Source organism: Exophiala bonariae (assembly GCF_035927105.1).
Source record: "Exophiala bonariae strain CCFEE 5792 chromosome Unknown scaffold_30, whole genome shotgun sequence".
Lineage (NCBI taxonomy): Eukaryota > Fungi > Ascomycota > Eurotiomycetes > Chaetothyriales > Herpotrichiellaceae > Exophiala > Exophiala bonariae.
The window spans coordinates 262,510-288,713 of record NW_027042505.1 but is presented as its reverse complement, the minus strand read 5'-3'; the positions used below and the strand labels follow the sequence as shown (position 1 = coordinate 288,713).

The window sequence follows — 26,204 nt, the reverse complement described above, 5'->3', positions numbered from 1 at the left end:
AACTCGGAAAAGGCCCGTTGTTATCAGACTGACGGTGCAGAAAGATCTACGAATCTTCCTCTATGTAGAATGGAGCCAATTCTGAGACGGCTGGCAGAAGAAAGAAACCCGGGAGGCATTCGTTTTGGCCATTCAGTCACCGACTTCCATGACCATGGTGATTATGTGGAGGTCACGACTAAAGCTCCTGATGGAACAACTTCAACCTACTGCACACGCTACCTTGTTGGGGCCGATGGTGGCCGCCTCGTTGGTCCACAACTTGGCATTGAAATGGAAGGCCGCACTGGCATCACCGATATGGTCTCTGTGCATATGGGGGCCGACTTGTCGCAGTACTGGGATGAGAGGTTCTTTGCGTGTCATTTTATAAACGGTGAGTGTGGGACGATTTTTGAAAGTGGAGCCATCGTGCCTATGGGACCGACCTGGGGGAAACGATCTGAAGAATGGGTGTTTCATTTTGGCTTCGCCCTAGATGATGAGGCACGGTTCCAAGAAGACAAACTAGTTCCTCGAATCCGCGATCTACTCAAGATACCGGACCTAGAGATTCAAATTCACCGGGTTAGCCACTGGATCATTGAACGTGTCTTGGCGAGTAAATATCGGGTTGGGAATGTCTTCCTTGCTGGAGACGCGGCGCACAGACGACCCCCTACCACCGGGCTTGGATTGAATACCGCTATCGAGGATGCATTGAACCTCTCGTGGAAGTTAGCTATGGTTCTCAATCATGATGTCGATGCAAAAATCCTCGATACTTATGAACTTGAAAGGAGGCCAGTCGGTAAACGCAATTGTGACTGGGGGTTGTTCACTTTTGAGAATTCGGCAGTCATAAATGCGGCTATTGGACTCGTCGCTGGCAAGAAGCAAGACAACAAAGCTAGATTTGAAGCCATGTACGAAGACTCGTTGACTGGTCAGAGCATTCAAGCCCAGGTGAAAAAGATGATCGAGTCACAGTGCATCGAGTTCGGGGCTCATGGTATTGAGCTTGGCTTCACTTATGACAATGGACTGAATATATCAGATGGTACAGAATCACCAGAAGTCGACCCGCTTGGGCAAGATTATTGTGCCACGACTCGACCGGGACACCGTCTTCCTCACGCTTGGCTGGAATCCAAAACCGACCACCAGATTATTTCTACGCACGATCTTGTAGGACCGAAAGGTTCATTCTTGCTCCTCACTGATCACATTGGGCTAGAATGGGTTACCGCTGCCAAAAGACTCTCTCAAAAATACAAGATCCCGATAAAGACTGCTCAAATGGGCCAGCATTTCTGGGATATGGAAGATCAATGGGAAAAGGTCAGTGGGATCCCCAAGGGTGGTGCCATCCTAGTGCGACCTGACAACTTCGTGGCGTGGAGATCGAAGAAACCCTCGAGATCACGAGGACAAGAACTAGAGGAGTCCTTTGCCGCGTTGCTTGGATTGCCCTTGCCAGTCGAGATGAATGGTATCACTCATTAGGATTCGGTAATGGCGTATATTGTCGAAGGAAGGATGATTGCATTATGAGACTTGATATTTTCACCTTACAATGACTCCTTCTTCCGCAATGAAAGGCGGTGGCTTGCTGACATATCATCACTGTTGAGTGAAAATCAATATAAGCTTCGTGTTTGCTCTAAAAATGGTTCATGTCAACGTACAGGTTTTCCGATTTGTGCCTTTACCTCTCTTCCAGCAGGACACGTTCAACAGCTGCAAAACGAGGTTGAAATTTCCTCACTCATCAATGACAATCGCAATGGTTCGACCAAGGCATGGACTAGGCTCAAATAGATCTATCGTGTCTAATACACAAGGTCAACACATCAAGCTCAACACATCGTTGGGGGTTTCATCACCCATACATTGGATCTGCGGCGCCCCTTAGGAGCTCGCATCACCAATGAACTATCTTTCTCGGTATTCGGCATACACTTGCCGGCCGCGACTGATGGCCGTCGGGCTTCTTGGGGTGGTCCCGGCACCTTGAAGCTTCTTTCGCCCGAATTTATGAGCCAAAGCACAACGGCTGCAAGTTGCGACTTCCTTTAACTTGCGTCAGAGTGCCTGGCCTGAGCGACTGTGAACATCCATACAAGGACAACTCCATAGCCGCTTTGGTCACCAAATTTTGTTGTTACTTTCTATCCTCTCCCAAGCTGATCACGCTACATTTTACAACTACAACCTTGATATCCCATAATGACTGTTAACGTAAATGTTTTCGGCAATTCGACGAACTCCAATGGTTCTATGCACAACATCAAAGTGAAGTCGCCATCTTCTCTTGCACATGTGGTATTTCGCACATCCAACTACGATGCTATGGTCGACTATTGGCAAGCCTTCCTGGGAGCAGATATAACTTTCAAAGACTCCAATCTGGCTTTTCTACGATATGATCACGAACACCACCGGATCGCTATTATCAGAGTGCCCGGGGTAGGGCCCAAAGTTGCGAACGCAGCTGGTCTTGAGCATGTTGCTTTCAGCTACGACGGACTACGCGACTTAGTAGACTCTTACCAGCAACGCAAAGCATTGGGAATGCATCCCTTCTGGTGCACCAACCACGGGCCAACAACGAGCATATACTACAACGACCCAGACGGTAATCGAATAGAAACACAGGTCGATAATTTTGACACTGTTGAAGCCGCAAATGCTTTTATGACGTCGGAAATGTTTAAACAAAACCCAATAGGCACAGATTTTGATCCAGAAACCCTGGTACAGCAGGTCGAGGCTGGCGAAGATGATAAGCTGATCAAAACAAGGAGGGAGATCGGAGTGCGGGGCTTGCCAGAAGGATTTTGATGTGTCGGCTGTCCTAAAGCGAATGAGCAACAGCATTTTAAGCTCATCTCATTTGTACCATCGTTATCATGGCTCCGAGTGTGATCCGCACCCGCGCAGTGTTACGAAGGAATGAGTTGTCATTCGAAGTCCCACGGAGAAAATCGTAACTATATATACTAGGCAGTACAGGCCTTGGCGGTTTTGGGTACCGCCAAGGTATTTAGTCGTAATCGGAGCGCGTCGAAGCCTCGCGTCATTAGAAATGAAAAGACAAAAGAAATCACACGAGCATATTGCGCGCCTCACGTGACACTCATTATTGGGTTTTATCTAAATACAAAGCGATTTTAAGTCCTTCCCTACACTGCGATCTGAACAACAGGAATGATAAGTCTAACTCAGAGATCAGTCGATGATGTTCCCAAACTTTGTCCAGACCTAAGCTTCATTGCACCGAGCTCGGCTCAAAATTGGTCTTTTTGAATTTTCCAGTTTTGAACTACGCGTTTTGTCCCGGCGATGCATCTTCCAAAGTCTCGTGGTAAAGTTTGAATTCTAACCATTACGGGCAGACTTAGTTTCCAATTCTTTGAAAGCTTTCAGCAGCGCAGTGCCATATTCCTGCGGATTCGTCGCAAATGCCAGGTGAGCCCCTGGGAAGATCAACTTATCACAACCAATGATTTCCGCTTGCCTGTCAACAGTCCTGGCATAAAATGCTTCTCCACTTCCTTCACCCTTGGCCACAGCAATCGACCCATTGTTTCTTTTGATTCGATCAAGATCTGGAGTATAAAGGCCAAATATCAGATACTCGTATTGGAAGAAATAATCCCCTGTTTCATGTGGAATATCTCGTCCGTCAAAGGAAAACCCAACCATCTCTGTGGAGAACGCTTTCCATGCAGCATCAGAACCGTACTGCCGCCACGTATCATAGACTGAGGCATTAAAGTCAAGTTTCTGTGGCGCATCCGGGAGAATTGCAGTGGTTGGCGACTCATGAGCGATGACATGCTCGACAAAATCCGAGTATGTCGATGCAAGCTGTAAAGCAATGAGACCACCACCACTGTTGCCATGGATATGTGCCTTCTTGAAACCCATGGCACGGATGATAGCAACAACATCGCGCGCCTGCTGAGGAATATTCAATGGCTGGCACTTTTCTTTTGGTAGACGACTTCGCAAGTTTCCTCGTCGATCAAAAGATGCTACAGTATAGTGACGAGCCAAAAGCGGCACTATACCATTCCAAATCTCTCCATTGCCTCCGCCACCAGCAACGAGGATCAGAAGAGGCCCACTACCCTGGTACCAGTAGTGTAATGTACATCCTTCGTTGTCAACCGTATCGAATTTTGCATCAAGAGCCATTACGCATGGGCAAGAACTGATTAGGACGTCGTTTCTATCTTCAATTGAATGCTTTTTTCTGTCTCCTAGCGAGTATTCGAGCCACAGAAATACCTAGTCCGGGCCACAAGCCCCTGCCGCGTAGGGATTTTGGCTCGGGGTCTTGGCGACCCAGGAGCACCGAGTCTGGAGAACAGCCAGCAAACCTCTGCTACTCGGTAGATTCAGCTCAGAACTGTTCCAGACCCCGGGTTTAAGGAATCGGAAATTGGTACAGAACTCCGGGGTAGTATTTTCACCCACTGCGGTGTCTGACTGAGTTATTTAATTCGCAATGAGTCGATTCGAGGAGGTTCTTGTGGATCGGCTTCGTTTGCTGAAGTGACATTATTGCTACCACACATTAGTAGAATAAAGAACCGCTTTTCTTTTACTCCCACCTGCTCAAAAGCAACTCGCTGACACGATGGTTACGAAGGCGAACTCGGATCGAATTGAGGATTCTGGTGCCATAGAGCAAGGCGAGCACGATCATGTCCCGCAGAAGAACACAGATATCTATCACGGGGATGCTGAGATAGTGGTGGATATTGGCTCGAACGCTGCAAAGTCAGAGGTCGCGTCAAACCTGAAACTGGCATCAGATAGCCATGTAAGTTTCAAGTGACGCGTGTGTGAGCTCAATTGATGACAATTGTTAGACGATCTTGATTCCACAGCCCTCGGATGACCCTCACGACCCCCTCAACTGGTCTCACGCTAAAAAGCACCTGTTACTGGCCACAATTGGTCTTGCTGCGTTTGTTGCTGACTTCCAAGCTGGTGCTGCGGTGCCGTGTATCATCATCCAAGGAGCAGAATGGCACTTATCACCAACACACGTGAATTATGCCAACAACTTGAATGTCTTACTCGTGTAAGTCAAGCGTGATACCTAACGATATACTTGATTTAACGCGTGGGAAGTGGAATCGGAGGAGTTACTGCCATGCCATTCATCTTCTTCTGGGGACGAGCCCCTCTTATGTTCTGGTCTGTTGTAGCCGGGACAATTTTTACACTTGGCTGTACGCTGAGTTCAACTTTCGATACTTATTATGCAATGAAGGCGCTTCAGGGTTTCACTTTCACAGCAGGTCAGACCTCAGGCTTGGCCTTTATTCAGGACACTTTCTTTTTCCACGAACAAGCCAGAAAAATCGGTATCTGGACTACTTTCTTCTTAGCTTCACCGTACCTTGGGCCATTATTTGCGAATTTTATCATATCTGGAACTGGTTCCTGGAGAGCGGTCTTTTGGCTCACCTTTGCGATAGGATGTCTGACTGTCATGTTGATGATTCTCTTTCTGGATGAGACCTGGTACCGCCGTGACATCCCAAGATCGAGACAACCGCCCAGGGGAGGACGGCTCTTACGCCTAATCGGTGTTTGGCAAGTGAGAAATCACACTGGTTATTTCGGCACAGTATCTGAAGGAGTACGTCGCATATTTGCGGTGTTTTTGAAACCTATTCTGCCTTTGATTATGCTTTATTAGTAAGTGATGAGGCTGCGAATAAACTGTGTAACATTGACATTCCTTACCAGCCTCATGAACTTGATGTGGGCAGTTGGAATCAACCAAACATCATCGATACTATTTTCTTTACCAGTTACAGAAGGGGGTTACGGCTTTAGTCAAAGCGTGGTAGGCTATATCTTCTTCGCCCCTGTTACCGGCGTTGTGCTTGGAGAGCTTTTTGGGCATTTCTTCAACGACTTCCTTGCCTCCCGCCATATCCGACGACATAAAGGCATCTTTATCCCGGAAGCACGTCTGTTCCCAATTTATCTCTCGACAATCTTCATGGTGCCAGGGTTAGTGTTGGTTGGACAGTCACTTTTTCACCATCTCCACTGGGCTGCTATCATCATGGGCTGGGGTATGTTCGTCTTTGGCTATATGGTTGCAACGGTTGCCGTTACTGCGTATGCATTAGACTCCTATCCCACTGCCGCTGGTGAAGTTTCTGCCCTCATCAACCTGGCTCGCCTTCTTGGAGGATTCTCTGTAGGGTAAGTCAGCAGTCTCAGTTTTCTAGGCGAGGTTCATCCTAACATTTTATAGATATTTCCAGCTTGTGAGACTAACAGTACCCCTTCTTCCCAAGTCCAACAGCCGCTGACATTTTCCTTAGCAATGGGGTGAGAAAAGCGGATACAATGTGACATTCGGAGTACAGGCAGCTATAGTTGCAGCTGGAATTATGATTATCCCGCTCCTTCATATGTATGGACCTCGATTGAGACATTGGGCTGGACCACTAGATTGCTGAGCTGCATACGGCAGCTTCGCTCTCGAGTTCCCAGACGGCTAGCTGTCTAAGAGTACCCAAAGTTCTACAAAACCCTGCTTCGACATGACAGGAACGGAGTGGCGGCTTTTCACCAATTCGAGTTTTGTAATTGTGCATGTAACTGCTAATGAGCCTCATCGAGCTTGGTTCTCAAATACCATCGTTACGACTAGTAGCAGCCGATTTCCATCTACAAGTATCGGTGAAATAGAATGCTGCTTTGTTTCCAGCAGGGTAGGAGTCTTCTAAACGTTTCCGAATTAACCTTAAGCAATGCCAAGGCTGAGATATGGTAAATGCAAGGAAGTTATCTCTGAGGAAGACATGGAGTGCTCCCAGAATCTGATCTACTCTACCAGCTTCTTGGTACTTTTAAGAAAATTCAGAGAACTAGTCCATCAGCCTTTATGACACCATCCCCTCCAGTGAGCCAGTGGTTGGCGGAATTCATGAGATTAGTGATCGACTCTGGCCAATCGGTCCCAGGCAAACTTTGCTTGATTTGGAATCCTCGTTCGGATAAAACCCATGACACACATCTGTAGCTCTTCCGTCGTCCAAGATCATTGAGCTTGATCACACTCCCTTGAGTGGGCACCACTGAAGTGAGGGTGTCTCGGTCATAGATAACATCTAGTGTCAGAAGCTTCCAGCCATGTGGTGTTCTCGCTAACCGTGAAATGAACCTGGTCCAGGAGACGAGGTCATACTCCTGGCCTTCATGTTGAGTGCGTATCTGAATATTCCCGGTTGATTCTGATAGTGCTTTGTTGCCATGTATGGTAACCTCGACAGGATTGATTGTATGTATGGCACCCACACCACCCTGTGACATGGCTCGAGAGCCTGTCACAAACCCATCAATGTCACCGGTAAACCTAGATTTTGAGAGAAGTATGTTAAATTGTGGGTCGCTGGCAACAGATTGCCTATCTTTAACGTAGAATCTGGACCTACCAGGAGATATCAATAAATGTTTTGGAAGCATCAGGATGATAACAACTCCTCAACTTGTCCCATTGGCAAGTGTCGCGATAGTAGCGCTCACGGATAAGTAGTGACTTGATTTCGAGGTCGTCCAGCACATGCTCCAATCTCTGAGAGTCCATTTTTGCACGAATTCTAGGGGGAATCAATGCCGTGGAACTCGAGGAACGATTGAAATATCTTGCGGAGAGAATCCGACTCCGCAGGCTCCTTCGTGGAACCCTACTGAGCGCCAGCAACATCTCACAAACATCGCTTTCTGAGCTCGGGCTTCGGTTGTAGACTGCCGAACGCCGCGACAGGCGCGCTCTCAATCCGGGCTTCAGTACTTCGCGGTCAAGTTCGGCTTTATTGCCGCCCAAGACGCCGCCAGAGCCGATGCTTGTGTTATAGTGTTCGCTCGCTAGTAGACAAGCCATCATGATTTCCGTCGCTGAAGAAGGTTGACCACCAAGAGCTAATTATTCCTGGGGTGCTGCGTTTCAAAATTGTTGTTTGAAATTTGGTGATACTATCCTTACCATCTCAGGGTAAATTGTTGTGCCGAATAGCAAGCATGGACTTGGACTACGGAAAAATGAGGAAACTACCAGAATTTGAGCAACTGCCCTCTAGCAGCGAGTTGCTTTCATTCAATGCCATTGCTGCAATATGCCTTGTTATTGCTCTTCCGCTTCTATGTCTTTTCTACTATCGATTTCTGTCACCATTGGCAGGGGTTCCAGGGCCATTCGTGGCAAGTTTTACTCGATTATGGTTGGTGCAGCAAAGTCGCGCAGGTAAAATACACCGCACAATGATTGAACTCCACAAGAGATATGGGCAGATCGTTCGAATAGCACCCAATGAGGTTTCTGTAACGGATCCAGCAACTATCAAGAAAATCTACGGTCTGTCGCTCGTTGGACCCCTGTGATGCATCTGGTCAAAGAGCTGAAAATTAAATACAGGGCCAGGAACAAAATTTCGCAAAAGCAGTTGGTACAGTGTATTTCAGGGCCAACGCAAATTCGACTTGTTTGCCGAGTCGAATGAATCTATCCATGGCCAGCAGCGACGACTCGTGAGTCGTATCTATTCAGCCGATTCATTGAAAGAACTTGAACCATACGTCGCCAACGCAGTCTCCCATTTTATGGTAAAGATGGAAGAATTGCAAGGCACAGAAGTCGACATGGGAAGATGGTTGCAGTTATTTGCATTCGGTCCGTTTCAACCCGTCTTTTCCCCTAGAGTCAATGCTGACATAGGCTAGACGTGATAGGTGAAGTAACATTCTCACGACGCTTTGGTTTCATGGATGCTCAAAACGACGATGGCATATTTGAGCAGATTAAGTCGGTTTTGCACTCAGGATGCTGGCTCGGGCAGGTACCTTGGGTATACCAGATGTGTAAGTTCTTCGAGCCTGTAACAGGTAACTTGCTTGGCGTCAATGCTCGACACGGGAAGATTCGTGACTATACTTTGCATGAAGTCCATAACAGAAAAAACGCGGGCGGAAATTGCCACGATATTCTGAGTAAGTTGTTCGAGGTACAGGAAAACAAACAATCTGAAATGGACATAAGCGACGTTATCTCCATGGCCTCGAGCAATATCAATGCTGGGAGTGATACAACGGCCATCTCCCTAAGAGCGGTCATCTACTATCTTCTTAAAAATAGTCGATGCAAAGAGAAGCTGCTGGAGGAGATCGATACAGTAATGTCAGGGGAAGATTCTTTCGCCGTCGTTACAGTCTGGCAGTCAAAGAACATGCCATACTTGCAAGCTTGTATGTATGAGGCACTGCGACTCCATCCTGCAGTTGGCATGAGCTTGCCTAGAACCACACCCGCTGGTGGTATCAGTATCGATTCACATTTCATTCCAGAGAAGGTAAAGTTGATCCAAATGGTTAGAGGTATCACAAACTCGGCTAAATCAATGCAGACTATCATCGGAGCCAATCCCTGGGCTGTGCACTATAGTGAGGACGTATATGGTCGGGATGCTGACCAATTCCGCCCCGAGAGGTGGCTGGAAGATGAGACAGGTGATTTGCGTAGGTCGATTGAGACTTTCGAGTTGCCTTGAGGAAGCTAATTGCCTATCCCGCAGACCGATTTTTCTTCGCATTCGGCTCCGGCGCGAGAATGTGCCTTGGCAGGAGTAAGATCCTAATATTTGCTTTGCCTTGATAGGATCTCGCTTATCTTGAATAGACATTAGTTGGATGGAAATGTCCAAGGTCAGTGTCACGGGCAGGCAGCCCAACTCTTTCCCAATTGAAGCGACTACTCTAACCTACAATTCATCTTGACAGCTTATCCCCACATTATTTCGTCGATATAATCTTCAGCTGACGAATCCAAATGCTGTTCTACATGAGTCTTGCAAGTATGTTTCGTTCTGTCAGCAGGTATCGTTGAGCCATGTTAACCTATTTCGTTCCAGTTTCTTCGTCATGCAATCTGGATTGAACCTCACGCTCTCGCGGAGAATCTTAGACGGGCTGCGAGACTGAGTAGTTAAGACACCCTCGGTACCTTATCTCGGTAATGACCGCTCTGCTATGAGGCGGCCCACCTAGTCCTGTTTTTCTGTAAACTTTCAGTGGCTTGATTGAGTTCTCCAGGACCTGCTCCTCAGTTGCTGGAACATCAACTCGAGGCCAACACCATTCGGTAGTCGCTAAAAGTAGCCACCTTTCAAGTAATTCCAGTATCATGACAGATAGATATCTCATTTGACTGCAAATCAATGAGTGATGTATGTTGATATGAGAGGGTTTTTCACTAGGAAGAGAGCGCCTCCCATCATCCTTCCATTAATTTTCGTCGTCCGTCGTCACTCGGCTTTGATCCAACCTTGGTGGTTTCTCACCATGATTTAAGTATAAAAGTAAGCATTTTCTCTGCCGCATTGTATCCTCAGGTCATGGCAGGCCCGAGATTTTCTTCACTTGAATCTCGCCGAACGACCCGATTTAAGATCATCAAGGTCCGAAAAACTTCGAAACGCCCAAATCTGGGCACGATTCGTCCAAAGATAGCATTGTACGCAAAGGCTCAGGGGACTTATCTTATGTATTCGGTCGGCAGAAATCTGTCTAGTAGACATTCCGCCCTGGTGACATACCCTACTTGGTGGAATATGCAGATGATACTTTGATGGCCACGGTGGCTGGCACACCATCTACTCCTGCGTTCGGCTACCGATGCGTATTGTTGTAGTCCATACAAGTTTTGGTCTATAGACATCGAGTACGTACAAGTGTACACTCCGAACCGTGTGCTCCATTTGAGTCCCATTCTTCATCCTTGCATTCTGTAGAACTGCAGCTCCAGTTCCGTCCACAATCATGCCCACTGTTGTGTGGACGCTCGCCCTCTCGCAACATCTTGTTGTGGGGCATGCTTATCTCTGCTAGACTTAGATTTCTTGATTCCTCCAGAAATCACAGCGGCACCGAGGGAAAGTAATCCCAGTTTGCCTCCAGTGAAGTCTCCTCGTCCAAATCTGTATGCCAGTTTTTCACCCGTTGCAGCATCCGCTATCGGTACCGCAGGAAGTTTCAGTCCAACTGCAAGATATAGGAGTACCACTGCACATTCCTCCAGCACTTCCATGAATAGGGAAATCGTGATCGCTGCTGTAGACCCATATCCAGGTTGAAAGTCGATATTGTGGCTGAATGCTGCGATAAGAGAATATATAACACGAACTAACAGAAATGGTAACGCGAAAGCCACGGCAATAATAATTGACCGTTCCCCACGCTTGGTCCTGCGGGCCACAATAGAGGCGAAGGCGCACAAGAGGCATAGTAAAGCGTACGCCACGGTGAACAATATGACGCCAACCTTGACAGAGCCCTCATCGTCGATTTCGGCCGGAGAATTTGCGCTCGTAGCTCCGACAATGCAGAGTATGAGCCCTACACCAGCAGGTATTTGGACAAGTCTCAGAACTAGTAGAGAGAATATTGTGCTCCATGGTTGCCGAAGTATAGAATAATAGCTAAAATCACTATAAGCACTACCTTCTGCAGAACACAATCGTGAACTCACCTGCGAGCCAAGAGGCCGAGCGAAGCCAGCAGTAATGGTGATAGCCCCAGTACAGAGCATATCAGTGCCGTCGTGCTTGCTCCATTGGAATTCGGGCTCGATATCAGGACCATCTGACCCACTGAACCTGCAATTCGAACCGCACAAAATATCGTAAGATAGATCCAGCCCGAGCTCTTTGTGAAACCATGTCTGTAAACCACAACCATGCTGGCTAGAAGTGACGGTATATAGTATATCAGTTTCCAAACAGCGACCCCATCAGCGTAGGTGAACTTGACCATGATTTGAGAGAGTAGCAGAAATAATCTGAAAAGTTGGAACGAAAGTTGCCAAAATGTAATAATTGGTTGGTTCGGTAATAGGACTAAGAATTTATCATTGTGTCCATTTGCTTCGAGGAGCGACAAGCCACAGCTTTATAGTCTTTGATCGATCGCTTGGTCCTGGGACTGCTTCGAAGACCCTACGAGACCAAACATAACCCGAACAGGATTTTGACCACACGTGCTAAGTAGAATCCAGCACTATCTCAGCTGTGGCTCTCAGACCTTAGTGTGCAGGTCATGCAGGGCATCGTGAATACGTAAGCACTATCACTTCCCCGTCGGGTTGGTACCTGGCGAGTATCATACCCGATCCGGTAGGTATCGACTGAACGAGGTGCATACCAAATTAGGGATTTCGCGCAATACCCAGCACTCGGAGATGCACTGCCTTGAAATTTTAAATGACAGCGAGCTGCATTGAACTCCACTACCGCGTCAATACGCTCGGAGGGACTTTTATGTTGCCCAATGACTAGTGAAGCCTTCGGTGTTGCGGCAGATGACAGAGTACCATAATCCCAATAAGTCAAACGATAGCCATTGGATGTGTCTGTCGATCGTGGCAGGCTTGTCGAGAAATAGAGCCTTTGCTCCGGCATCTTCTTACCTGGTGGACAATGAAAATGTTGTGGAAAGGAATGCACATCATTCCGGCGACTTTCCTGTTTTGTCAAACTCACATGAACTATTCGAGATTTCGAATGATTAACCTGAGTTTCTCGCCGTCCCGGTTCATCCTGAGGTTTAGAAACTTCTGCAGAGAATTTTCGCGAACCTATCTCTTACTCGTGCTCTGTACTGCTGAATTGGTGCGGAAGACAGATTTCCCCAACGAGTACTAGTAGCTATGGCCATCTGTGTACACCAGGTACCGTATACCGCAAGTTAATTTCAGACACATCGTTATCAGCTGCCTAGGGAGATCCAGAGTGGAACGACTGATAGATACGAGAAGCCACGGCTGTAGCCATTAGATGAGGTAATCGTCCTCCGTAGCTCTAGCACTAGTCTTTACATTACTCTTCCCGATTGTCACAATCACCCACCTCTGCCAAGCTCAATGCTTTCAAGCCACGAATAGTGAGATTTCCGACAATGCGAGTTCGATGTTTTCAAGCCCTACAGTATGTCAGACTAGCCATGCGATGGTTTTCAATGGCGTTTGCATTAAAGTTCGATCCCTGAGCATGCACAGAAGAGCGTTTGGATTGGGAGTTTGATGTCGTCAGATACCATGGTTTTACGTCCAGGCCTATGTTCGGATGATGTCGAGGAGTAGTCCAATCTTGTGGAATCAAGATTTTGTGATACAGACGTTGTTTGTCTAAGTGACGCAACGCTGTGACTAATCTCAAGGTTCCCACAGCACACCATCGTCAAGATGGTGTTGCGATCCTGAGGTCGTTTGCGTTGCACACTGCCTTCCCTGAGCGGCCTCAAAGGTCAAATTTTATCGGGTGTGCTGCAATCACCCAAATATTCCTGTAACATGATCACCCTCGTAATCACAAGGCTGCCAGAGGATCCATCAAAAAGTGTTGAGTAGGGCAGAGCTTCTGGAAGGTCTACTTGTGGCCAAGGCAGCCACGAAAGCTTCGACATGAACTCTAAATCTCGTATAACCGGAGGATCTCTGACATCTTGGAATATAACGCCTTACTGAAGAGCAGTAGATTCGGCAGAGAATAACAGTCAGTATGACTTCGGAGGAATATTCAGCAGGCGTCAGAAGCTTTCCGCTCATTAGACTCAAAGAGGAACGCAACTCGGCGCTAGTGCAGGGAGACTTACGCCGTCCAACCTTAACCGGCTAACCATGGTTTCCCTGCTTGTGAGGCTTTGACTGAATGTCAGAGCGCAGGGTGAATCCACGAATCCGAAGGACAGCTAGTACTCGGTAAGTTTTCGGATCGAGTCTAAACACGCGTCCTGTCAAGTCGGAACAACGATGTAATTGCGCGGGCCCAAGCAGATGGCCGCTTTTCTGACATGCTAAAAAATACCATCGTTGCGCTCCCTACATAGCAGGAGGCTCATATTGACGTAAGGAAAAAGGCGCAGATTTAATCTGACGAGTTTGAGGTTGAAGCTCAACGCTGAAACTGAAGAGCAACATAAGAACACATAAATACTGAGGGACGCTACACCTTTTGTCAATGTACGTTCAAACCACTCCTCATACTTCATCACTCGCCATTCTTCATACCGTTAACACAACCCAATAACATCCCGAAATCCAACCACACTAAAAAATGGGAATACTCAAGACAGCTATGATGAGCGGCGCTGCCATGTATGGCATCAAGCAGGTCGCCAAAGCTGCAGAGTCCCACGGCAGCAACAACAAGAATAGCATGAGCTCACGTCGCGACTACTCAGACCGAGACTATGACCAGTACTACTCTCGACCCGATGAAAATAGCAATCGCCAGATGAATCATAGATATCTTCCTCAAGCTCGTGATATGCAGGACCGAACACAATACAACCCAGCTTACTCCAATAATGAGTCTCGACAGAGAATATATCTGGAAGATCAAGCTTACAACACCGGACTACAATATTCTGACCAAGAATGGACTGAAAATCGGCCGCAGTATGCATATGCCACGAATATGCGCTCGGCATCTGCGCCTCCACCTCAATATACCCGACAGAATCAAAACAGACAGCAGGGTTTTGTGGAGCCAGAAGAGATGATGGACGATCCGAGAGACTTACAAGGTGGAAATAGGGCTGATATGATGAACATGTTGGCTCAACAAGCTATGAGTATGGGGCTTATGGGAGGCAAATCGGGTCAAAAGGATAAGAAGGGAAAGGGTAATTTGATCAGAGATCTCATGAGTAAGTAGATATAAGAAGGGGTTGTGTTTAGAATCTTTTATTTTACACAATAGTGGCGCTTCGGCAGAATAGATATTATGGGCTTACGATAATTTAGTCAAATCAAGCATTGATTCAGCCAGCGCATGTCTATAGACCTCTTGAGTAAAGCGGAGCATTAGGACCCTGGCAGTAGAAGTAATGCTACGTAAATTAAGCAGTCGTGGCACTTGACTTGACATGCAAGCTGAAAAGAGCTTTTCTTCTCTTCTCGCAGGATGTTAATACTAGCGGGAGTCAGATGTTATACTCCAGGTGCTCTAATTCGCGCAATCACTTGTCAAAAGGAACGCTTGAAAGATTCTCTTCAGTCTTTGCACACTCGTCAAAACATGGTCGATTGTGAAAATCACTGACGCAATTCCCCAATCAGCTGGTACTGCTCGTATCAAGCAAAATAGATAGCATCACCCTGAGGGTCCTGCTCTCTTGACAAGATCATCCGAAAGTCCATGTCCGGCCAACGAATTGACGGATCTGGCAACTCCGGGTGTCGATCGGAGTTTGGAAATTTAGCGACTGAGCGCGCAGACCCTCTAGCTCCCCTCACATTGAAATTTACTTCGACCTTGCTTTTAAGTTTAGCTTGGTTCCATTTCGGTGTGAGCCAGGCCGCCATGATACTCTGACTCAGCGAGTGAAAGTTCTTCCCTACGTCACTGACGATTTATATACCCACTTGGGGTCGGGTCAGCCGAAACGTATTCAGTTGTATTTTTGTGGTTCAGTATCGGTACTCGGCAAAGTCCACGTCTTGCCGATTAGTAACATCGGTTCAAATTTAAGGGTATGACAGGGGAATCTCCAGCAAAAAATGCGAGACACGAGTATGCCCGCATTGGGTACAGTATCCAGAAACGCACTTAGTGCCCTGTTTCATAACATGCCTGAGATTGATCTTCGCGCATGCAATTATAGATCTGCAGCTGAGCCAAAGTCTCAGCCACGACAGCAGCTGTATTGTCTTGAAAAGTAATGCTAGTTTTCCCCACTCGTCGAGGACACGTACGCTTGTTCCGTAGCTGGTATGCTTCTCGCCGCGACAGGTCTATAGCAAACAATGACGGTAGTCTGGTTGACACAAAATGGCACAGCAGGGCGTTATGACTCGGATGAAGCAGTATATAGACTGCTCTTTCCGTATAGATCTGTCTACTGCAGTACTTAGCATTCATTATCATCTCGAATAGAAGAACAGTACACCATATACACCTTTTCTCGTATTGATCTCCACAAAGTACGACCGTGCTCGACAATCACTGTGAAAGGTATCAGAATGTTTTCTGCCGTCTGTCTATGTATGTTTCAAGCGCAATGTAAGGAAACGGCTCGCGATTGACATCACTTAGCATCTTCGGACCCGAAGAACCAATGGAGCTATTGCCCATCTGTTCCGACAGCAGCAGTATTTGCCATAATATTCTTCCTTACGACTTTGGTCCACATCGCACAAGCCTTTCGAAGTCGTCTATGGTTCTGCATGGTCGTCTTCGTCGGCGCGCTCTGGGAAACGGCTGCCTACATCTTGCGCATTCACTCAGCTAGGAATCCCACGCAAAAAGGATCTTACGACGCATCCTTTCTGCTGATTCTGATCGCTCCTATCTGTATCAACGCGTTCGATTATATGGTCATATCACGAATCGTCAAAGCCTTCCTTCCACATGGACGAGTTTTTGGCTTGAAGGGAACGATTCTGGGTAAACTGTTTTTTTTTTTGATATAATGTGAGAGTCCTCAGTTCTTGGAGTGACTAGCGTAAACAATTTCTAATGCGCACGGCAGTTCATTTCTTGTCCAGATTGGTGGCGGTTTACTCTCACTCTCGAAGGCGCCAAAAACAGCAAAACGAGGTCTCCACATTGTCACAGCAGGTGTTCTCTTCCAAGAAGCGTTAATTATCTACTTTTTCTGCCTGACGATGCGCTTGATCTCCAAACTCAAGAAACGTTTACCCCCAACGACGACGTACTATCGAGCAAGGCTACAAGTGAACTCTGTTCAGCTGTCTTTGTTGCTCATCTCGGTATGCTCCAATTCTGTCCATTCACGTCGCTCTCGAACATTAATATGAACATGATATAGTACAGAATCATCTACCGGCTTGTCGAATTCACCGCTCCTGAAGGTGATTCTCGAAGCAAATACTTTGATGATCACGAGTGGCTAGTTTATGTTTTTGACGCCACTCCCATGTTTCTTGCTTTGTTGCTGATGAACTTCATCCACCCTGGGAAACTTCTCGGTCTGTCATCTAAGTGATACGATTTCTTTCTCAACACCAGAGAAGACGGCCAGTAGCGGACTTTTGTCAACTGAAAAAACACTCGTCAAACCGTTGGCTCGAAGTCTTCAAAAGAATCAAACCGCTCTTCGACCGATTGAGCTACTCCACTGGCTCGGATAATTTATTTATATGGCATATACAAAGTCGCTGAAAACCTTGGAGACTATACCAGCTTCTTCAGAAAGCATTGCAGTGGGAGTGATGAACAGTCCCAAACCATCGGAGGCCAAACCACAACCCCCCCACCTGGGAGAAAAAACAACCACGAATGATCTCGATGAGCGCCTGCAGGTCGCAAAGTCCACAAAGATCAACAGGCGTGACTGCAGAGGGACAGTTGACAGAAAAATCCACGAGTGACGCAAAGGGTAGGTTCGGTCCATCATCATCATGATGTCGGTACCAAGACAAGAGGTCTGCTGTGCCTGGGTTGAAACACAGGAATCGAATTTGAGAGTGCCTGGTTACTGACCAGTATTCTACATGTTATTACTGTCACACTGGCAAGAATGAGACTCAACCATCGATGGTAGTGGGCTGGAAATCTTGTTTCGTGATGATAAAGCATCCACCCTCAGAGTTTTTTCTTTTGATCACTCGTGTAATTGAACCAAGCTTTTTCCATAATCGTCTTAGATTACTAGTCGCCAGAAACGTAACAAGGCCCCACTCAAGTTTCGACCACTGACCACTGCGTATTGAGGTAGTGAAATTGTCTGAAAGACCATACACTGAACCGTAGGTAGCCATATCCCTAGGCTCTGAACTGAGAAGAATTTCAGCCATAGCTGAACGGTAGGGTGAGAAGGTATTGTCCTTTCCGGCCTATCCCCATCAAGGAGCGTGACAGCACCAATACTTGGGTACGGAAGAATGTCTCATTCACCACCAGTTTGAGACGTGCTTTGGAGTCCGTCCACAGGACAAGCTGGCCCTTTGTAATTTGATCTAACCTGAGTATTCGGAGCGAATTACCCTGCTAAGCCATCAGTCACAGTCCAGACATGCAACCTCTTTATCCGCTTGAACGCGAGGTGGCCTTAAGACAAAGTCATGTTAGCGCCGACACCGGGTCCATTACGCTTTAGTTGTGCTGAAGTAGCATCAAAAGAGCTGTTCCAGCCATCGCTTCCAAGGCAAGTCCGCCGCTATGCCATTGGATAAATTGGTCGACAACAAAGAACCATCTACCGAAGGCACTCATAAAGGGGTCCGCAATAGTATTGTAAGAATTCTCTCATCATACCATGGATTGCTCCATATGGCCTCCGCACCAGTCAGCCTTCCCTTCGCGCTGTGGGAGTATCGACCTCTAGCAATCCCAGGATTTTTACTCCTCGAAGGATGCCTCATGTGCGTCACTATCTGGTATAATGGCTGTCGCATTGAGCAGTTGGCATCCATGGCGGAGAAGGAGAGGCGGGAAATATGTCTCTAATCCAAAACCTCTAGCTGGCCCTTTAAGATCGATAAGCTGGGAAATTTAATACATTCTCAGATTTCCTTATTATCCATATCTAAAGCTTATAATTACTGTCATGAGGCATCTTGGCGAGCAATACTACTAGTAACCTACGCTTCGAAACTTACATAAGATAGTCGCGGAGAACCATTACGTGGGTTGACCTAGGGTGGGAAACTTCCCTCTCCGATCACTGCCAACAACACAGGGACAAAAGTATTAGCTGAATAATGAATCTTTCATGGTCGGAACCACAATTAACGAGTAGAGAAATACTAAGTAGTTGAATTCGATTGTCTATCCACATAGGTCATTAGGTCATCACCAGTGACACATTACGTGAGATAAGGGAAAAGACCCTACTCGAAGCGTGGTAGCCGATAATTTTGAGATGCTGCCGCTGAACTCTGGTTAGCTACATAAGATGCTCACCTAGACAAGATTCTTGACTGATTAAGAGCGCTAGCCAGCTAGATCTTTTCGAAAGCTAAACAGACCTATTTTAGTTGGTGAGGTGCATACAATTTTGGATCTCTAAACTCTTCACTTTCAGATCTCTGTTGTCCAACGAGTCTGATACGACGCAGGGAACAGTTCCTAATTTTCCGCCGTCCGCAAGTAGGATTTCTCCGTTTATGTATCCTCCAGCGCGGCTAGCGAGGAAGAGGATCGCCCCAGCCATATCCAGCTCATCACCAAACCTTCCACCGGGATACTCCTCTGGCAAAATAATTTTCTTCTCAACCCAGTGGTTTGTCATTTCCTCTGGACACACTAACATATTATTTAACGTTGGACGGGATATGAAATCAACCAGGATGGCGATGGAGCGAGTGAGTGGTGACTTACTTCCAGGGGCGATCGCGTTAGCCCTGATATTATATGGCACCAGTGTCGAAGCCAATTGCTTCGTCATGTGCGTCACGGCGGCCTTGCTCTGCGCATAGGTGAAGGCTCCAGGCGAGACCCGCATGAACCCGGCCACACTGGCGAGGTTGATAACCTGGCTACTCCAGCCCACATCCTGGGCTTTGTTCCCTGCGTCAAGCATCTCGAGGAAGCTAGCGATTAAACTCCATATTGCAGCGACATTGGTCCTAAAACACTCGGCCTGGTTGACGAGGCTGACCGCCACCAGTGATTTGGCAAACTCGGCAATGCTGGCCCCTGTCTGGGGTAAGACCTGAGTCGTCGGCCCCTCGATCGCGGCATTGCATACGAGTAAGTTGATCTTTTGTCCTGCCTCGTTCGAGATTCGCGAGACTGCCGCCGATACATATTCCAAGGATGTGATGTCACATCGGACGGGGATGATATTCTTCGTCGACACCGAGGCCTCGCAATCGTCCAGCGACGACTGAGTGCGGCCGAGGATGAACACCTTTGCAGCACCATTAAGCGCCAGTGCCCGTGCTATGAATCGACCAAGCCCTGCTTGACTCAATGAAGATAAATCAGTTTTCTCAAAGTTCCTAGTAGAAAAATTGAATTTCAATTCATTCAAAAGCTGGAATCCTTGGTTACGAGCCTGGTGGTGGTAGTCGTACACCTCCCTCCTCCAGTGACCACGGCGATGAGGCCGTCAGTTCTAAACAAGGACCGCAGGTCCTTCTCCTGCAGAGGGTCTCCTTTGGCCATATCTAGACAGAATTGAGAAAGTTCAATGATAAGTAGTTTGGGGGTTAGCCGGGTAATGGTTGCAAGGAAGTTGATCGATAATGAGGAGTTCGGACTTTAAGAAATGGAAATATCGCTTGATTATATACCAACCCAGCTCTCTAAGCTCGGTCGACATGCTCAGGTACCAGCTAGTTGTTCGATATTAAACCCCCAGAACCTGTTCCATTCGTGCATGTTATTTGCCTACTCAGATTATTGGCCCACCCAAGACCCACATTAGCTACTAGTACTTTTGATAGCCCTAACTTAGTATACTGCCACTGGCTTTTAATATACAAGTCGTATATGTTACTAAAAGCGCAAACGTTACAAATTGCCAAGATCCCCCACAGGAGGTCTAGCTGCTCGCTTGAAATGTTTCCGCTCCGTCAAGGCTCTCAGAGTCCGCAAGAAAGTGGCTCTCCCAAAACATGCCTTTAAAATCTAGTACTTCGGTTTGATCTCCACTCATGCTTTGGGCGAACATCGAACTATATTCGCCCTTCTAAGAATTATTACGAAAACTTCACCCACGGTCGTTAGGAGAGACCGGGGCTGAGGTGCCAAGATGTTTTATCATTAAGCTCCTTATCTGGATTTAACTAACTGTTTGCTCGCTGACAACCAGGATATTGTCCATGATCGAGCGGTGCAGTTAGTGCAAGTTGGTTCTCTTCCTACCGGCCTATTGTAGTCTGGTCCGTTATATTTTCCTGGTTTGCCCACAATTTTCTCGATGGAGAATGGCAGAAGCATCAAGGAACAAGATGGTGATCGCAATGTGTCCGACTATGCTGCTAAAAGGTGCCTCTTACTTCTCTATTTTTCTTTGCGCCGCATACCGCCAGTAGCGCACACGGCTCTGTTGTCGAAAATCCTTGCCCCAGACCATCATGATGATGAAGAGTAGACCGCAAGCAAAGGCCAAGCCTGCCGCAGACAAGAAGTAGTTTTGGACCCCGAGATTGGTGAACCAAGGGCTGATTGCAAAACTAATCGCAAAAACCAGTGTGTTGCGAACTAGAATGAGACTGACTAGAGCCTCGCTCGAGACCTGTGAGTAGGTGTCGACAGCGTAGATGATTGGGAGGAGGATTGCGGTCGTGAGGCAAAGGCCCAGGAAGAACGAAGCGAAGGCTAAACCGAACCCTGCAGTATCTTCTCGTCAGTACTTCTGTAGAAGTAGAGCCGATCTACACTCGCAGTTGGATCGATCGACTTACAGTGCACGTGATGAGTAGCTCCTACCCCAAAGAGGATCAAGGCAAAAGGGACACCGATAGCCGGGAAGATGCAGAGCCACAGGCGGAACTCGGCTTGGGCGATACCGTTCCTCTTGCGGGCCATGCTAATCATGAGTTTGTCACTTGCGATACCGGTGACTAAGCAGCTATATTTCCATCCCAGGTTGGGGTGTCAGCTCCTCTGATACAGATACCGCTCTTACAAGGATGGCTGTTGCGAGAGGGAAAGGAGATCGAATACTTACGCCACGATGATCCCCAGAAGAGATGCTATGTTGAGGAGACCATTATTCGTCGCCGAGAAATTGTAGGGCGGCGAAGACAAGATAACGGACGAGACACCAAGGGCTACTGTTGACCAGACCACCGCAATACCGTTGGCGAAGCCGCAGTAGACTATGATTGGGAGAGATAAAAGCTGGAAAGGTCGTATACACATTACCCACAGCTTGTTAGGGCGTGATTTGTCGAGTAACGAGAGTCGCTTCCAGTAAGGCTTCTTGTTGTACTCGACAACCAAAGCAGGTTCAACTTCCGGTTCAAAGGTGGTTGTGGCTCCGGCGCTCTTTTCGGCGTTGTCACCAGCCACGTCAACGGACTTCTGTGTGGAATGAATCTGAATTTGGGTGTGCGGCTCGCTGGTCGGTGCTTGCTTACGGTCGTAGTTGGTCTCTTCCAAAATAAGGAAGACTACAACGGCGCCGAATGCGAGGCTTATCGCCGGCCACCAGAGGACCCATTTCCACCCCATGCCGTCCGCAATGAAGCCAGCCAGGATCTGATGATTCTTCGTCAGGCGGAGCCCCCGATAGCACAGAAGACGAGAGACTCACAGGAGCAATGGAGGCAGAGCTATTGGCAAACAGGACGTACATGCCAAGATATCGGCCACGTTCATGGGCAAAAAACTACAAACAGCTTGGTCAGTGGATATTGATTGATAGCAGTGGTTTCCAGTGCACTTCGGCTCCTTACTATGTCCGTGATTGAGATCTCGCACAGTGACTCGAACGGGGCACCGAAAAAGCCCTGAATACAGTTCTTTGCAATCCACTGGCCACTCGTTGTGGCGTATGGGGCCCAGAATTGGACGGCCTGGACAGATCATAAAGTGTCAGCGTGACAGACCGGTCTTCATTCGACGCACACTGGGGCCCGATGCTAAGGCGGATAATTTACACATGAGCCCAAGAGAGAGAGTAGATAAATGGGTCTTTTGCCAAATTGTAAGGCCATTGGCTGCCAGAAAATGCAGCCCCAGCCGAAGCAGAGGAACAGGTACCCCGTGCCATTATTCAGCTCGTTGAGCGTCAGGTCGGTGGACTCGAGAAGCTGAGGGAGCACAGAATTGATGGCCGCAAAGGCAGTTCCGATGAAGAGGCAGTAACTGGAAATTTGGTTAGCGAGAACAAGGCGCTGCGTCTCAGCTATCAAGTCATAGGAATGGGTTTCTTTGCCTCTGGAGACTTACGTTGCCAAGCCAACCATGTGAAGTGCCTTTCGGCGAGGAGACCAGTTCAAGGGATCTTCTGGATCGGCAGACGGCGTTGGCAAGAGGACGATGTCTTTGGTCTTCTTGTCATGCTTGGTGTGCATCGTTCCATCTAAGTCGACAAGGTGCTCGGTGCCAGGGACAGCCGTCGTGTCGATGCCGAGGGCATGGTAATCGTGCTCCGTCAGAGTAATCATCGTTAGCAGGCTTGATACGTCTAGAAATACTTCCACGCCACTCTTCACCTGCTTTCTTGTTCAGAAACGGGAATCTGGTTTTCCCATTTTCGTGGGCGTCGTCTGATCTTTATCAACTTTCTGGTCTGAGGGGACCAAATGCTGTACAAGGTTGTCCAACCACAGTGCGCGATGCTAAGCTAGCAAGCGAGTCAGCCAGTTCCCGGATTTGGACTTGAGCAGGAGTCGAAGACAGGAAAGCTGTCTTGCTGGTGTAGGAGGGGAGATAAAGGCGCCTAGATAAAGGCGCCTAGACAAAGGAATCTAGATAACGGCGGCTCGATATTTGTTATCGTCATCAAACTACAGGTACTATCACCCTACTGGGGATAGCTAAACGTTTAGCTTCAACTCCCAACAAGCTGCCCAGCCGAACAAGAACATGTCGACAAGCGTTACCATTAGCCAAAATACTCGCAGGCCCTTCGCAAACACCGTCCAGAGTATGAGACCGCCACGTATGGGACTCAATATTCCCAAAAATCCCGCGTCGCCTAAGATGAACGGTGAGAAGTGCAGCCTGAGAAACTGGTAGATAAAGCTTGAAAAGGCATGCGTCATGTGCTTTCGAGAGCGACGGATGTGTTGTGTCGATTTCCAGCCCCGCGCCCCCGCATCAGATCAATCGTGGACTGAACGTTGCTAAGAATAAAACAGCTCAGCGGGTCGGTCCTCTCCTCAAGATATTTGCAAGACTACGCTATACGAGTTTCAAGTTCTCTCTCTGTGATCAGATAACACTGTTGGAGGGTATTAAGCATGGCGGCGAGCGAACACTGGACGGTCAAGGCGGCTAGGGGAAAGAAGATCTTGGAAGATTCAATCCCGCGACAGTGGCTGCTCCCAAACCCTCCTGTGGTCGAAAGGCTTAATGTCCTCGATGTGCCTAAGGAAAGCATGCCGGCCGAGCAGTACGAGATCACTGAGCTCAGTGCTGGCGCGCTGGTCAAGCGAATGGCGGCTGGCGGACTGAAAGCCGAAGTAGTGACGACGGCATTTCTAAAGCGGGCCACTATCGGTCAGCAGCTCGTAGGTTGGTTCATGTCAGTCTTGACTTTGCTTACCGCGATGGCAGATCAACTTTGCCACTGAATTCATGTGGGAGGAAGCTCTGGAACAGGCTAAGGGGCTCGACCGATATTTTGAAGAGTATGGGAAGATTAAGGGGCCTCTTCACGGCGTCCCGGTCTCAGTCAAGGTAACAGGCTCACCCTCCCTTGTGTCATCCTGCTGGCGTAGTGCAATATATATCTAAGCCTTACTTTCCATGTAGGAAATGGTTTCATTTAAAGGCCGAACTCACAATGCCGCCGTTGTCGAATGGGTCGATCACATTGCCGCCGACGACGCCCACATCGTCAAGATCCTTCGTGATGCCGGAGCAGTCTTCCATGTCCGGACAAACCAGCCCCAGACAGTCATGGTGTGTGCAGGGTAGATAGGAGAGCCACGGTCAGCCACGGTCAGCCACTGACGGAGTTTCCAGCACCTCGACAGCGGTAACAACATTACCGGTCTCACGGTTAACCCGAGTAACCGCAACCTGAGCGCGGGGGGTTCATCTGGCGGAGAAGGCGCATCGATCGGGTTCAAATGCGCCCCAATCGGAGTAGCAGCAGACATTGGAGGCTCTATTCGCTGTCCTGCAGCCTTTAATGGCGTCTATGGATTCAAGCCCAGCGCATTGAGGACCACACTCATCGGCATGACGGCTCCAAAGGTCGGTAACGACGCAATCACAACGGCTTTAGGACCAATTGCCAGCTGCATAGACGACTTGGAGCTCTTCCTCCAGGTGGCGTCGGACGCTAAGCCATGGGACTACAATGCGATGATGATACCCCTGCCATGGGTTATGAAGCCACTGCCTGAAAACTATACTATCGCAGTGATGATGGATGACGGGTTAGTGTTCGGGCCTCCCGAGATGAGAAGCACACTCGCTGACCTTCTGTCGTGATAGGAATGTCCACCCACACCCCCCCATGACTCGGGCTTTGAACTTCGCGAAAGAAAAGCTGCAGAAAGCCGGTATCAATATAGTTGGCTGGGAACCGTACAAGTGGAAGGAGATCGGCGACCTAGTAGTAAGTAGAGCGTGGTTTCATTTTTGACGATGAGACCACTCGACTGACGACATCGGCAGCATTCTCTGTATTTCCCGGACGGCGCTGCCTGTGAGCGCGAAGTGATTGAGGCAAGTGGTGAGCCCGTCCTTCCTCTCACCGAGTGGTCCTTCTCCTGGGCAAAGGAACTCACTCTCCGGGAGTTGTTTGCCAAAGCCCTGCAACGTGATAAATTCCGCATCGAACACCAAGCCGTCATGAACATGCGAAATGTGGATTTTATCTTGTGCCCGTCGGCACCAGGAACCGCGCCGCTCGCCGGGGACGTCCATTACTGGTTCTATACCTCAGTCTGGAATCTACTAGACATGCCTGGTGCGATTTTTCCTAGCGGTTTACGGGTTGACCAGGAGCTTGACAAGGTGGAGGTGGATTACACACCCAGGAATACAGACGATGCGCGTGAATATGAAAAATGTAAGCATCAATATGCGTCAAACATGTGCAGTGCTGACCTGACTGCATGCAGATGCGCCAGAGAGATTTGTCGATGCCCCTGTCAGCCTACAACTTGTTGGTAAGCGATACCACGACGAGGCCGTTCTCGCCGCGGCCAGAGTCGTGGATGACGTTCTTCAAGATGCTCATCTAGGCCGAGAGCCGAGAATTGGAGAGGTTCGGAACCAGGACGGAGTTCCCATGAAGATTTCGGGAAAGTTGTGAAGTATTCGTTACCTGCTGATCGTTCAAATACAAGGCACGAGTGCTCACGAATCTGTCGAAGATGGTGAGGAGGACACTCTGATATCTTGGCTTCCACCAAAACTACCAGGTAGATACTTGGAACGACTGTCCGGTTGAGATGTAGTCGATGATGGGATCATATATCATCACGCCCTGGATAATTTCCGCCCACTCTTGCGGCCATAAGTGCACTGTGAGCCTGCCTCCTTGCTGGACAATCTTGAAAAAAATAATAATTTCCTTCCAGGCGAACATGT

The 26,204-nt window shown here is 48.1% G+C and overlaps 11 protein-coding genes across 11 annotated transcripts; 6 read left to right on the top strand and 5 right to left on the bottom strand.

The window, feature by feature from the left end:
• Positions 1-69: 69 nt before the first annotated feature.
• Positions 70-1,485, top strand: LTR84_008274 (uncharacterized protein; the record flags this gene model as incomplete). The annotated part of the gene is made up of 1 exon (XM_064851821.1): positions 70-1,485. The coding sequence occupies one exon, from the start codon at positions 70-72 to the stop codon at positions 1,483-1,485; it is 1,416 nt and encodes a 471-aa protein (XP_064702062.1).
• Positions 1,486-2,208: 723 nt separating this feature from the next.
• LTR84_008273 (uncharacterized protein) lies at positions 2,209-2,823 on the top strand (the record flags this gene model as incomplete). Its single annotated transcript, XM_064851820.1, has 1 exon — positions 2,209-2,823. The coding sequence occupies one exon, from the start codon at positions 2,209-2,211 to the stop codon at positions 2,821-2,823; it is 615 nt and encodes a 204-aa protein (XP_064702061.1).
• A 537-nt stretch (positions 2,824-3,360) lies between these two features.
• On the bottom strand, positions 3,361-4,182 carry LTR84_008272 (uncharacterized protein; the record flags this gene model as incomplete). The annotated part of the gene is made up of 1 exon (XM_064851819.1): positions 3,361-4,182. One exon carries the CDS (start codon positions 4,180-4,182, stop codon positions 3,361-3,363), a length of 822 nt encoding a protein of 273 aa, XP_064702060.1.
• Positions 4,183-4,627: 445 nt separating this feature from the next.
• Positions 4,628-6,521, top strand: LTR84_008271 (uncharacterized protein; the record flags this gene model as incomplete). Its single annotated transcript, XM_064851818.1, has 6 exons — positions 4,628-4,813; positions 4,863-5,077; positions 5,752-6,219; positions 6,272-6,284; positions 6,342-6,433; positions 6,494-6,521. The coding sequence occupies 6 exons, from the start codon at positions 4,628-4,630 to the stop codon at positions 6,519-6,521; spliced, it is 1,002 nt and encodes a 333-aa protein (XP_064702059.1).
• Positions 6,522-6,882: 361 nt separating this feature from the next.
• LTR84_008270 (uncharacterized protein) lies at positions 6,883-7,906 on the bottom strand (the record flags this gene model as incomplete). Its single annotated transcript, XM_064851817.1, has 2 exons — positions 6,883-7,378; positions 7,458-7,906. The coding sequence occupies 2 exons, from the start codon at positions 7,904-7,906 to the stop codon at positions 6,883-6,885; spliced, it is 945 nt and encodes a 314-aa protein (XP_064702058.1).
• A 970-nt stretch (positions 7,907-8,876) lies between these two features.
• LTR84_008269 (uncharacterized protein) lies at positions 8,877-9,566 on the top strand (the record flags this gene model as incomplete). Its single annotated transcript, XM_064851816.1, has 2 exons — positions 8,877-8,880; positions 8,905-9,566. 2 exons carry the CDS (start codon positions 8,877-8,879, stop codon positions 9,564-9,566), a joined length of 666 nt encoding a protein of 221 aa, XP_064702057.1.
• A 1,265-nt stretch (positions 9,567-10,831) lies between these two features.
• LTR84_008268 (uncharacterized protein) lies at positions 10,832-11,751 on the bottom strand (the record flags this gene model as incomplete). The annotated part of the gene is given in 2 exon segments (XM_064851815.1): positions 10,832-11,734; positions 11,746-11,751. The coding sequence occupies 2 exon segments, from the start codon at positions 11,749-11,751 to the stop codon at positions 10,832-10,834; spliced, it is 909 nt and encodes a 302-aa protein (XP_064702056.1).
• A 2,372-nt stretch (positions 11,752-14,123) lies between these two features.
• Positions 14,124-14,726, top strand: LTR84_008267 (uncharacterized protein; the record flags this gene model as incomplete). The annotated part of the gene is made up of 1 exon (XM_064851814.1): positions 14,124-14,726. The coding sequence occupies one exon, from the start codon at positions 14,124-14,126 to the stop codon at positions 14,724-14,726; it is 603 nt and encodes a 200-aa protein (XP_064702055.1).
• A 4,282-nt stretch (positions 14,727-19,008) lies between these two features.
• LTR84_008266 (uncharacterized protein) lies at positions 19,009-20,352 on the bottom strand (the record flags this gene model as incomplete). Its single annotated transcript, XM_064851813.1, has 2 exons — positions 19,009-20,013; positions 20,344-20,352. The coding sequence occupies 2 exons, from the start codon at positions 20,350-20,352 to the stop codon at positions 19,009-19,011; spliced, it is 1,014 nt and encodes a 337-aa protein (XP_064702054.1).
• Positions 20,353-20,976: 624 nt separating this feature from the next.
• On the bottom strand, positions 20,977-23,098 carry LTR84_008265 (uncharacterized protein; the record flags this gene model as incomplete). The annotated part of the gene is made up of 7 exons (XM_064851812.1): positions 20,977-21,095; positions 21,389-21,513; positions 21,655-22,187; positions 22,243-22,317; positions 22,385-22,504; positions 22,589-22,796; positions 22,881-23,098. The coding sequence occupies 7 exons, from the start codon at positions 23,096-23,098 to the stop codon at positions 20,977-20,979; spliced, it is 1,398 nt and encodes a 465-aa protein (XP_064702053.1).
• Positions 23,099-23,896: 798 nt separating this feature from the next.
• LTR84_008264 (uncharacterized protein) lies at positions 23,897-25,926 on the top strand (the record flags this gene model as incomplete). Its single annotated transcript, XM_064851811.1, has 7 exons — positions 23,897-24,166; positions 24,213-24,335; positions 24,411-24,560; positions 24,624-25,042; positions 25,101-25,224; positions 25,284-25,680; positions 25,733-25,926. 7 exons carry the CDS (start codon positions 23,897-23,899, stop codon positions 25,924-25,926), a joined length of 1,677 nt encoding a protein of 558 aa, XP_064702052.1.
• Between the last annotated feature and the right edge of the window lie 278 nt (positions 25,927-26,204).